The sequence below is a fragment of the Ischnura elegans genome, chromosome 6 (genome assembly GCF_921293095.1).
Source record: "Ischnura elegans chromosome 6, ioIscEleg1.1, whole genome shotgun sequence".
Classification (NCBI taxonomy): domain Eukaryota; kingdom Metazoa; phylum Arthropoda; class Insecta; order Odonata; family Coenagrionidae; genus Ischnura; species Ischnura elegans.
The window spans coordinates 74,138,338-74,151,874 of record NC_060251.1 but is presented as its reverse complement, the minus strand read 5'-3'; the positions used below and the strand labels follow the sequence as shown (position 1 = coordinate 74,151,874).

General features: G+C 41.9%; 1 protein-coding gene across 1 annotated transcript in view; it reads right to left on the bottom strand.

Annotated features, from left to right (window-relative positions):
• Positions 1-13,537, bottom strand: part of LOC124161398 (alpha-1D adrenergic receptor) — a 155,896-nt gene that overhangs the window by 56,289 nt on the left and 86,070 nt on the right. Inside the window, exon 4 of the mRNA XM_046537716.1 lies at positions 8,989-9,231. Within this exon, the coding sequence (XP_046393672.1) occupies positions 8,989-9,231 (243 nt within the window). The remainder of the gene's footprint in view (positions 1-8,988; positions 9,232-13,537) is intronic.

The window sequence follows — 13,537 nt, the reverse complement described above, 5'->3', positions numbered from 1 at the left end:
ATCTCCGTTTTGATTTTGCCTGTTTAAAGTACATTTCCCATTTTATTACATGTGGACATTTTTTATTTGGCTCAATTGCAATAAAAGCAATAGCGCTTAGAGATGTTCCTATCACGCAGTAATTGTCTCGGAAAGTTCATCTACTCGTCCTGCATTTTCAGTGGCCGAGGCAGTAACGCATTGAATAATTCCGCATTTAAAAAAAAAATATTGTGTTGGTAGACCAATAGCGTATGTTATCTCCATAAGATTATTATAGAATGACTGTAGATAATAAATGACACTCGCGTGAAATATATTCACATCGGCGCATTTATTTTTTGAGATATAGGTTTATTTTGGAAAAGCTAATTATTTTTTTTTACTTGGGGGCTTCAGTAAGGCAAGGATATTAGTAACGTCCATCGATAGTTATATAAACAAACGGATATTCCTTTAATTAGATTTCACGATATCTTCACGGCCACCGTGATTGGTAGGAGATTTCACACATAGGTCTGAATGATATTAAGTCAAGTTACGCCAAATTAATTTGCCGCGAAAGAAGCTTTAAACTTTAAGGCATTTCGCCACCGCTAGGCTTCAGGCTCTTTGAAGTCAAGTGTGCACTCCTTATATTTATCAAGCTCTTAATCCCCATTTTTATGTAACTTTTATGAAAACGCACGATATTTTTTCTATTTCGCATCTTTTGTCATACTAATTTCGTAGATGTAGTAGAGGGGCTTTGAATCATCCATTTCATGCTAGCGTCTCTATCACAAGAGCGTTATTCATCCATAATGTTATTGCTTTTTTGATTCATACGCGCGAGGGGCACAGTTGAATCCGTCGCCATCCCGAGATTGCCTCGTCGAAGAATCAGGATGCGAAGTGCGAAGCTGTCTCCTAAGAGGTCGTTTCGCCTCTCGCGGAAGATTTGTCCGCGAATTCTTTTTTTGCGAACGGGAGTGATGTATTGCTCTCTCCGCGCTCAGTGAGTCAGTCGGCTAAAAGTGCTCGCTCTTTTATGGAATTTCAAACTTTTCGCGTATAGAGTCCTCGATATTGATTCGGCGACTCGCGGTGGCGGAATGCGTTGAAGTTTAAAGCTTCTTTCGCGGCAACTTAATTTGGCGTAACTTGACTTAATATCATTTAGACCTATGTGTGAAATCTCCTACCATCACAGTGGCCGTGAAGATATCGTGAAATCTAATTAAGGTAACATCCGATTGTTTATATAACTATCGGTGGACGTTGCTACTATCCTTGCCTTAATCATACCTTTTTAAACTAATGACTATTGTAGGTCCAGTTACGCTGCTTTAAGATTTTAACCTGGAGACGCTCTTCTCAATTTTCCGACTCCACAGTTACGCTAGTTAGAGTGAAGTTCATATGGACGATATTATCATATTCCAAGACTGCTATAAAACATTCAGTGAAAATTGCAAAATTATCTAAAAAATGAATAGAATTAGATACAAAAAGCGTTTCTCGGGAATCACAGGAAGTGATGTTTACTAATGACGCTTTCAAGATAGTGAATTCTGACTCGACAGTGAGAACGCATGGAAAAAAATGGACAAACCGTCTGTAGAAGCGTATAAAATATAACCAATGCTTAGCTCGTGAAACGTTTCAGTCCACCGGGGGAGTGTTAAATCATTTTGTTAATAGTGTACTGAGTAATTTCTTTTGATGTATCTCAACTTGAAATATAACTGGTTTTGGGTCCAGAACATTCCAGATTTCGCGACGCCTATTTTCAGTGGACTGACCAGAGGCGTTTTTTATAAGCTAAAAAAAGACATTATTCGGAGCGCCTGTTACATGTGTCTTGTATTCAGAATGGAGAATGGTATACAGAACATTTTAAATATGTCGCCAACGACAACAATAAATAAAGGCTACCAGCCTAAATCCATGTAATGGCCTTCACAGTGGTACCAACGTTTTAATACCGAAAGAAGATTAAAATGCAATACATTTTTCATGGAATTGAAGTTTGATATATGTGTGATCTCCCGGTTTAGGCTAAGTTAAGTTGTGAACGCTGCTTCGGGGTGACGAATCGTTGCGTCAAGGAGGGCACTTCAAAAGGATAGCTTCCGTGGGCGAGTCTACATCCGGAAGAGGAGAAGTGGAGGCTACTTTTCATCCTCGTGTGCGTGCGTGTGTTTGTGTGTGGAAAGGGTCCTGCCGCAGCGTTTGGGAAATGAAATGGGAGTGAGTGAGGGTCAGCGCAGCTGGAAGGAAAAGATTGAAATGGGACAGCCACTCTCGAGACCGTCAAAGATTTGGAATTCCTTCTCTGCGCCTAACCTTTAACCCCTTCTTCTTGTGTTTTTTTTCCTTTCCTTCATCTCCTTGTCATCTTTTCTCGTATGGCTTTTCCGAGTACGAACTTGACTTTTATAAGTATCCATTTTGTTCCGTAAAAAAATATTATCCGCCTACTTGCTCACGGATATTCGCGAGTACAACTTTTATGTGAAATCATATTTGTATTGTGAAGTTTTGAGTAGTTTGCGTCACGAAACGTGTAGGTGTTATTTTCTTCGAATTAAAGTCGGTGTGAAAAATTTGCAGTTTAACCATGGCCAACATTTCTGTCTTTATGCATTTTTGCGTAAATTGAACTTGAAGCGACGCCGCGACGTGACAAATGCGAGAATGCATGGGAACTGCACTCTAACGGATTTTCAGTGAATAGTTATTTGAAACTCCTATAGAATGCTTTTTTTTAATTTAGAGACATTACCGCCATGAGTTTTGACCTGTCGAATATTACCTGTCGAGAAATAAACCGAAGTAAAATTCCTCATACTATATGGTATGCTTTTATGTATCTTGCGGCCAATTTTGTGGTTACATTTACTTTTTTGTTTTACTGTTTTGTCTTGTTTTGTTTACTCATTGTAATCCATATATTTTCGATAGGGTAGCGTGATGTTTTACCTTCTCATTTTCGATTTTTTGTGATTTTTTTACGCTGAAGGGTATAGTGGGTAAGCTAGAAACCGAAAGAAGGGAACAGGGTCAATGGATAGGGTATGAGTGATAAGTATTTATTCCCACCTGAAGTAGGAAGTACAATGTTGGAAAAGAAACTGATAGGAGCTAAGACCTTTAAGCCTCTATAGCGTAATTTCTGGCTGCAAAAATATTATAGCTGAAGAAGAAAATAGGGCCCATAGATAGAGTTAAAGTTATATATCTTAAGCCGGTCTGAAGTAAAACGTAAATCCAGACAATTTACACTCATACACGTTTTTATAGATTTTATGTGGCCTTATGGTAACACTGTGCGTCGAAACGCCTTGTAACTTACTTTCCTCATTAAGAAGAGTGTGCATAACAATAGTTTTACTTACGCAAATCCATCATGTTGCTCCATCGTACTCGCCTAGTACTCAATGAGGACCTGAGATTATCATCAAGTACAGTGCGGGAAAAGGGAGCAAGTGAGAGTGAAGAGTCTTCGTTTTAAATGTAACTGTGGAATGCGCTTTTATGATGATATATCTTCTGAATTAAAAAATATCCAATGGGTAACCCCTCTACATCCTTTTCATCTTGGAGTGCTAGTGTTTGGCCACTGAAAGCCTTCGTCCGCCCCGTTTCAGTGTATCTGCGGGCGTCCCGATGTCCGTCGGTAATGTCTCGTGCCTTGACCTTTCCGGTGTGCTTTATGGCCCTCGGAGCAAACGCCCGTGAAATCCAGGTCAGCCGTGTGCGCCGGCCCTGGTGCATCCTCCTGTCTAATCGAGCGATTGCCCGAGAATCGAAGCTATTTTTGAGGTGGTTTGGTGCCGAGTTGGGTCTTCTGAGTCTTCTTCCACTTTTCTACAATTTGGCAAGAAAACTTCCCTTGGATGTTTTATTTATAAGCTATCGTATCATTTCATAGAATATCGCAAAGTACACAGGGCGTAACACGGTGAAAGCATTTGATGAGCATGAAAAAGGACGTGAGGTTGCGCGAAAAATTAATGGTAGCATGGATTATTCAAGGAGTATATTAAGTCTTACATGGCAGCTTCTATGTATTTCTTATCCTTAACTCTGCGTGTCAAATTTCAGAGTGTCACACCGTCAGTCCTCAGTTTGCAATGCCAGGATAGAAGGAAAGGCGAAACTCATCTCCTAACATCCGACCAAGTAACTCGTCAGGGCTATATTGGTAAACAGGTCTAGATCGAGAAAGGTTGAGATGTCACCCCGACAAAATTCCGTCTTTTCCATCCCGCGTAGGCCTTATTATGAAAACTTCGGTCTTGCAGATCATTTACTTATAGTAGCTGCTTGTAAGCGTCCGCTCATCGAATTTTAACTTATAATAAAACAAGCTATAAAACAACCACACTTCGTTCCGATTCAACATTTTTTATTTATGTTATTCAATAAACCTATTATACCGATTAATAAAAGTGTATACGGCACGCATGTATTTTTTAGTTTAATTCCTATGCCCATTCCTTAATTCTATATCATTGAATTTCATTTCGTTTTTCAGTTTCGAATATGAATTATAATTCCAACTTCCATTCGCCCTCCACCCGCAACGTTTATTCGCACATTGCAAGTTTTTAACCTGTTCTTCTCTAATATTCATGTTTTCTGGTTGTTATGATGCTCAATAAACATTTCTGTGTGATTGGTATTTATTGTACTCTCAAAAAATTTAAATTTGAGTAGTTCGCTCAAGGTCCATCCCCTTCAAAACCTCTTTCTTGTTAAATGTGTGTGTCTTAGTTTGAAAATGTATTAGCTATTAAGTCTCGCGTGCACTTAACTAAAATGGTTTTAGAATTGTAGTATTAGCATTTGCTGTATGATTGTTTGGCATCATTGTGGTGTATTAAACCCTAATCTACCATTTTGGAAGTTATTAACGTTTGCTACAGGAGCAAATCAAATTGAAACCCTCTTGCGGTAGGGTAATGACGCATTCTAATTGCCAGTGAACACCTCATCCCACGGAACTTTCTCAGCTGTATTCTCTCTTGGCGTCAGAACTTGGGAATTCTCTCTTAAAGGATTTTTTAGTGCCCGAACGCTAGGATCAAATGGAAGCAAATATAATATCGGCATTGCCGTGTGATTCAATTTCATCATCGTGTTTTCTTCCATGTTTATTTATTTTCTCATCGGCATTACTTTTAATTTCTTATGTCCGTATTGAAATGGGTTGGAATTTTCTTATTAACGATTTTATTGTATTTTTATGTCCATTAGAAAATTTATGAGATCGTGAAAATTATGAGTAAGTCTCTTCAACTAGAAAACTCTCCGGGGAAGTCTACATGTACATGAGTATGTACATGGGTACCTACGGCTTGCTTTTCTACAGGACTGGATGATATTTTTTATGTTTTCCGTGAACTGAGATATACCATTTTTATTCCCCTTGATTGGTCCCCTATTCTGTCTTTTCGCCCCGCAAACTTTGCAGTTCCTCGGCGGGAAAACCTCGATGGGGACGGTCGCCCTTTTCCCGCGGTACCCCCTCCCCACAACATCTCCGCAAGATCGAAGATTGGAGTGGGCGGGCAAGAGTTTGCCCCTTCCCGCGAGCTTTTTCCCAATCAGGGCGACAGTCCCCCCCAGCCCCAGGCGTTCCTTGCCCTTCCCCTTCCCTTACTCCTCCCAGGCCTTGCTCAACATCCCCCCCCCCTTTTGGTCCCCTTTTGGTAATTTCTCAAAGCCCCATCACGTCGAGGAAGTGTGGGAAGTTACCTCAAGGGTGCAATACCGGATCCTTCCCTTTCCGCGTGACGGTATCATGTGAGTCGAGGACCTTTCCCGCTATAGTGATCGTCCCCTGCCGGTTAAGGTGGACCCTTAAGCCTAGTTCACAACAACCTGCGGGGACTTGGTCGATTCTCATTTAGATATTTAATTGTAACTTAGCACCAAACACAACTCCGAAATTTAAAATCGATCATGATTGTATTACCGTTTTATTACAGGTAATATACTCATTTTAATCCATATATCCTAGATAGGGTAGCGTGATGTCCCACTGGGTAGAAAATCAGGCTACTTATCAAAGGGTCCCAGGTCAAATCTTCGGCCTCACTCAAGCCAAAGTCTTCGAAGTGTTAGTTGGGCCAAAGAATAATACTTGTCCTTTTCCCCTGAATGAGTGATCACATGACTGTGGAGTAGTCTGGGATGAGCTCTGCCCTCAAAAATCCATATCAATCTTCTAGTTAAGTCGATGAGTGTGTGATATGCTCCAATAGGAATGTTTCGAAGGGGTTAAGGAGGTCACTGAGGATATGGATGAAGCGAGTAGGGAGGGAATACTGAAAACTCCAATAGGGGAAAGGATGTTGGGCAAGCGAGGATGGGAGAGGAAGACAATGGGGCTTATGGATATAATAAAAGTTAACAGGCCTTGATGTTCTTGAAAGAAGGGACATCAATTTGGAAAGTGGACAGATCGTAACTACACGCGAAGTATTCCACGTAAATCTACCTTAATGCATGAACATTTTATTGACATCCCGGGCTTTGCAAAATGGATCTTGATCTGTGAAACTTGGGTTTTGGATAAAAATTAAGTGGAATTCGTATCGTGCCTGCTTTCCAGAAATAAGTAAACTTATTCTAGTCTTCAAGTACCGATATCCCTCATTATAATCAAATACATCGTTAGGATTTGATAACCACTGTAAAATGCTGGTAAATTCGTTCATAGCTGGGTGATAACGTTTTCAGTGAAATAAAATTAGAGAGCGGTTTTGATGGCAAGAATGAGCACGGTAGTAATGGTTGGTTTAAAACATTTTGTTATATGTGGTAAAATCGGCGAGTAATAGTCAGTGTTATCCCTTGAGAAACCTTTCTGTCTGAACTTTTATTATCCTTGAATATTACATCCAAACCGAGAAAGAGTTTTCTCCAGTCGTAATTAAGTTGGCAGGTGGTTTATGCCGGAGTGCATCGCAATAGGAATAAATTTAAGGGTATCTGGTTTCTCCGCCTCTGAGATTAAGCTCCAATAATTTTCGAGGGACAGCTTTCTGTTGACTGTCCCTCTGAATACGTACAGAGGGACCTGGATTAGACGGCTGGGGCTTCGTGGACTACGGGACGGCGAGGCGGAAGCTAGATTTTGATGGCTCGTCATGGAGTGCGAGAAATACTGTCGTCGTGTCCTCAAATTGAGAGAGGTTCCTTCGGGCAAATAATCCTTTGTTGAACGACGAGGAAATCGTATCGCGCGTTCCTATTGGTAACAGTTAAGTAGTTGCTTGAAGGCTCGCCTTGAAACCACATAATTCTCCCGTGGAAGTCGAGCGTTTACTCCCTTCTAATTACTGTTCACGTATTTGTTTTAGTACGCAGATTTCTGTTGGACATGGGGATATATTACCACGATGGGTGGCAATTATATTCCTAAACGAATTTAATGGTTGGAAGGGCTACGAGGGTTATTATATTCAATCCATGAAAGAGCCGCTAATTACTATGCTTAACCATATAGTGTGGATCGGAACTCTGCCCGACTGCCCTCCTCCATAAATTTATGCATGAGGAACAACTTATTCTGCATATTTATTATATTTTCTCAAAAACTTCGTGCTGTCATGAGGAATTCTCTACATACTCTCATTATTTTTTTCGCTATGAATATTTCTAAAGTATAAAATAAAGAAACTTATGTCTTAAAGATTTCAATATTCACAGCAGCTATATCGAAATTTATGGCACATTAATCGGACATTAATGTTAAAAACGTATCCTTATTCATTTTCTCCGTTCACCGAATGATATATTGACATTCGTTTTGACATGTTGAGATTATTGGCGTATTTTCGGCCAGAACAGAAACAGGATGCATTGTCCCGCGGCTGAAAAAAATTAAGTCCCCCTAACTTGTCATCCGTGTTTCCCAAAATTCTCTTCGTGGCCGGATTAAATAATTATGAGTTCCATGGCTTAATTCCCGGACGAAAGTAACTTATCTCAAAATGTAATCCGTTTTAGTTTCTACCTTCGCGTACCTCTGGAAAATTGTTCCTTTTCTCTCCGAAAGTGTGTGGTTTTCAGAAAGGAGTAGCCTTGTCCCAGAAGCGCCTTGGGCAAATTCTATTTACCAGCGTAATAAGGAGACGACGTTCCTCAGTCCAAGGAAGACGTACTTAAGGAATAAAGTCGTAAGCGAAGTACCAAAGGCACCATCAAACGTGGATCTAGTCGTAAGAAAATCGCCTCAAGGCAACGCTTCCCTGCTAGTAACCCGTTGAAGGCTCAAGTCGTTTGACATCCTGTTGGAGTCCCTCAAGGTTGTCGTTTCAATTCCGACGAAAAATCAAATTATCTACCCGTAAATTGGATCGAATTCCTTTTCAGGGCACTCGGGTGTTGGAATTGCCTTGTAACTCCCCACTCTTATTCTATTTGGTGTTTGAAATTGAGTTTTCTGTGTATTATTTTACTTTCACAAATGTATGACTTATCTCGACTATTTTTCTCCCTGCAATGATAATTCTCATCCTATCTGCAATGATAATTCTTATTGTCCATTACATAGTTACCCTGTTGACAACTGAATAATAGTGATCGGAAATACCATTGTGTCGGCTTAGATGTCTTATACTACATCCGTGACTTCAAGTTCGAAATGAAAATTCCTTGCTTGATTTTTTAATATTGAACACTATCTAGAGTTTATCGACTCAGCACGTCTGTCCCTCTCGAGTCCAAGCAATACAAACGAATTGGCTTAATATGAATAAAAAGGATTCTTCGACCGGTTAACGAAAACTGTTTTTTTTTAATATATATATATATCCAGCCGTCGAGTCGATTATTATTTTATCGTCACCGTTATCTGGATGCTAACCGGTGACATGTAGGGAAAATACGTTCCATATACGGCCATTACTGCTATGTAACCTACTAGTAGGCCGAACTTGGGCCTTTGAATAAATCCTCGCGCGAACTCCTTATTTTAGCCTGAAAGAAGGAAATGCGCGCCTTTTCACTCACCTGTTTAGTCCCAGTGTGGATGCCCCCGCGTGGAATCTGAGTCGGAAGTGCCGCCCTTCTCCGCTGCCTTCAGAGTCCGGGGTTCGCACTCCGTTGTCGCCGCTGCCGCCGCCCTCCTCGGAGCTCGGGGACTCGCCGCAGCCCCGCTTGCCGCCTCCGCCTGCCACCACGGCCGCCTTGCCGCCCCGCCCCCCCGACCCCGACAGCAACGGATCCTCGGCACAACGCCTTATGGTGGACCGCCTGCCAAAAAGATAGAGAAACGGTCATGATATGAAGCACGAGCAATACTAGTTTCTTACTTCCTAATTTGTTGCGTAGTACCTAAACTTTAGAGGTCGTCACAGGTCAGGTAAATGAGGCTGATCAATGGGGCTTTACACGTAAAGCCCGTCGTGTACAAATGCTTTTCTATATAGCTCTACATTTGCATCTTTTTCTCGGACCCAAAATCATAAATCGAATGGTATTTTGTTATGATCATTGTGGATTAATAGCCGTTAGAGTTAGTTTTACATGGAGGCAGCATTGCCGACAACTGTCTTACCCGAGGCTTACCATCTCCTGTGCCAGTGGGCATAATATGGCGTAAGTACTTCTCTATCTTAGCAGGCTCATTTCATTTTTTGTGTATTGCGTAATTCACTCTTTGAATTTTTTGTCAAAATTTTATGTACATTGAGTAGTCAATGAAATATTCCTCGGCCGGTATAAGTTACTTTTTCTCCGACTCCAATTCTCGGAAAATTGATTTAAGTTTTGTGGGTTCTCCGAGATGCAGAATTGAGGCGTAGGTTTTTGTTCGTACGCAAAATTGGCTGCGAAACTTTTTTCATCACCGCCTCTCTCTTTCAAATATATCTCGTTTAAAAAAGCGAGAGAATATTCAAAGAGTTTTGATTGAAGCCAAGCGTATCCCAGTCATTGCCATCTTCATCGTGCGGTCGAGGGATAAAATGAATCCTCCGACGGCCCACAAGGACATGAATGTTTGAAAATTCCGTCGCCACCGGCCGGAACCCTTCACCGTATCACTGGTCAGGGCCGAAGCCTTTAAAATGGAGTGTTCGCCTTTGGTCTATAGCTGAAGAGTTGAGCTCACATACATGATCTCGCTTGATAAGCCTTGGCCGTGTGTGCCCTTTTCCCTTTGCAATTGGGATAGCCTCCGCGAAAGAAAAAGGACGACGAAGACTTAAGTGAAGACTAAGGGTTTCCCTCACAATCAGAGAATACGACTTGACCCAGTAACCCTTAATGCTGCATATGGACTATAATTATTCGGAGGAAGACCTTTGGAGATGAAACTTCTTGAGGCTGCTGTTATAGTTGGTCTATCGGTTTTTTGAAATCTTGATTTAAGTTGAAGCGTGGAAGCACCTGAAACTGTACGTGTCTTGTTGGGCAGTTTTAGTTTTCCTCGTGGTGTTAAATATATTGCTATTTATATATATTCGCATATTTTTTAAATGTATTTTGCAATTATACTTCCGTATTTATGCTCTTTTTCGTGTGCTCGTGCGCAGTAGGAAAAGGAGTTTCTGGATGAGGACAATGTTGAGAGCATATTAGAAATGCGAGAGAATAGAAGAGCTTAAAAAAATATGAAGTTGCGAAATAAGCAGTAGTACGTATTAGTATGTAATCGCTGATGCTTTTGCAACGAAAGCATAGGAAGCACGGGGAAAGAGAAACAATTTTGGTTAGGATTAGTAAGATCTAAGTGGCGGAAGACAACGGCGCATTTTGCCTTGGAAATTTGCGCCGCATAACTTGAGGAATTATTGAGGACTACTCTCCGTATGGTTAAAATGAAAGCTGCTGTAGTAAACACAGTCTTTTCCTAAGCAAGTATAATGTGACAATTTTTTTACCGTAGCATCACAAATGTAACCTTTTATCCTCACCAAAGTGCATGTATTTTTCCCGCTATTTCATACCTGATATCCTGCTGATAATGTTTTTCGAGTGGCAACTATGAACTTTCTCCCCTTAGAACAGCCTGCCATTCAGCCTGAGCACGTCCTATCCATTGGTTTAATTCAAAGTTTATCCTCGTTAAAGGACTCATTCTTGTATCCCTTTCCTTAATTTTCTCTCGTTCTTCATGAAACGTTTCCTGTCTCGAGGATCACTCTCAGCGTCGAGGAGGGAGTGGATCTGGATTCGGAGTGAAGAAACGACGTCATGCCGCGGAAAGTATCACAGTTTTAAGGCAAAGAATGAGTTATAGTTAAAGCAACTGTCCCCTAATTGCACACACTGAGCCATTCCGACCCTTTGTCTTTGGGAGCAAGTTTTAATTGGATTGTCAAGTGCATGCTCAGGTTTTGAATGTCTTCATCCGCACCTTTTGCCGTAAGATGTTCGCGCCTAGGCGATATACTTTGTATCGTTCCCGACCGCGAACGACTGGGACTTGCAGCCTCTTTAGGAAGCACGGGGTGGAGGCGGGACGTGAATCGTGAGTCGGTGACGGGATAACGGGAATGACACTGGCACGGAACCTTAATTGGCTCCCCACGGAGAAGAATGGCGCGAGGGAGTGAATATTTAATCCCACGGCAACGAAAAATTTCCGCGTCAGGCATCAGAGGAGTGTAACTTAATTTCGTCGCGAATACCTGGGGCTCCCAACTTGGTGAACTTTTTTTTTTCGCCTTGCCCTTTACGCGACGTTTCGTACTCCAAACGTGCTCTGCAGTGCAGTCTGTACCATAGCTCACGCTCCGGCTTGTTTGTAAGTATGGCTGTCTTTGAGCGTGTTTGAACAACGTTTGCTGTATTCCTTTTCCCATGGATGCACTTCTCCCCAATGAAAAAAACATAGCATATCACTGCCTCCAAATCTTTTAAAGTATTTTTTAAATATTTTTTCCTCTGAAATTTAAAAGCCGCACACGAGTTAATGCATTTTTTTCCGCTGTAAACATTTTTCTTGAGACTCGAGCTTCGACCTTCGCGTATGTTTGACGATGTTCAGACGTGTACTGCATCGTGTGGGTTCCAACACCACAGAATGGAAAGGCTTTGAATGGAAAGTCTTTGTTAAGCGCCGGCCGCTGCGATCTTTTCTAGTGGGACATAGTTCAGCTGTCGGTTAGGCCATGAGGAAGGATATTGGTGGCGACGAATTGCGTATCCCGGATATCGTTGGTATCACCAGGTATAAGCTGTAATTGGTTTATAATATGGTAAAGGGTAGTACAATATTCCCAGAACTGTCTAAACAAATTGAACGAGAAGCCGAAATGCATGCAGTCGTAAACGGTTTGTTGGGGTCAGAATGCCTCACTTCAATCATTTCTTTATGTTGAATCCGGCAAAATCAATAGCATTTTCATTTCCCTGTAGTCATATATGTATGGAAATAGCTCGTTGATTTTCGTTGAGGCAATGGTTCCTTCGAGAGTAGTTGTTAGATAACAGTCTGTAACCTCAACTCTCTACTCAGGCAAGACTGATAAATGGGACGCCAAATATCATTGAAGTCAACTCAGAAAAATACACCCGCCTCTCCTTTGTGTTTAAGTAGAGCTAATAACAGACTCCTTAGCGTTTGAAGATGGCTTTTATTGTGGTGTTCGAATTGCGGTGAAGGCTCTGGTGGTCTTAAAGCGAAAGTATGTACATAGGACGACTCGCAAAAATAAGTCTTACTTTATAGCTAATACGATATGTTTATGTGGGAGATGGCGTTCCTTCTTCGACGCTCGTGTTCCATTGAGGTGATCAGCTTTGCTCGTCGTGTTCTCGTCCTGTCCCATTCAGGGGTCTCCAGTTGGGGCCTGCCGCCCACGGCCCGTTAATTCGTTGATTGGCGCCGCATCGATTGGCGCCTCGTTTCGGACGCCCTGCGCCGGATTGAATTGAGCGGGCACAAACCCGTGGAAGCGTGCGGATGTGGACCGTGACAAGGGTGGAATTTTCTCTCGAGCCCTTCCCCTGAGAGCCCCTCTGCTCTATCTCCCATTCCCACTACTCTCCGCCACTCTCGGCTTATCTCCACGGCCAATGTTTCCGGGCCGGAATTTTTATGGTTCCATTTTTCCCAACTTCTTGTGGGAGTTTTTTGTCGTGTGAATTCGGAAAATGTTTTTGGGACCAGTAACTTCTCATCATTGGTTGCGAGCAATTTTGCCGGTTTTGTTCAAACGTGAACATTATGGTTACAATATTGAAACTTTTCTCGGGATTCCGCGCGGGTAAGATTTTCACAGAGCACAGACGTTTCGGCTACCGACCAATCCCGCCCCTCCTGATGCTGAGGTTCGGCTGTCACTTCAAATATTTATTCAGTAGCCGTGAGAATGGGTAACGAGTCGGTACCCGAAACGTGGGCGCTCTTAGAAAATCTTACCCGCGCTGAATCCCGAGAAAAGTTAAAGTATTCTGTTGGCCGGGAAAGTCTAAAATCTTACATTATGGTTACCAGTAAGGTTACAATTCTGGATCGCAATCGATACATCTAAATACTATCCCCCAAGCCTCCCCAATATATGTGTGGCGGGGATGTTAGGACTCCAGCCGTTTACAAATGGAAAGGAAA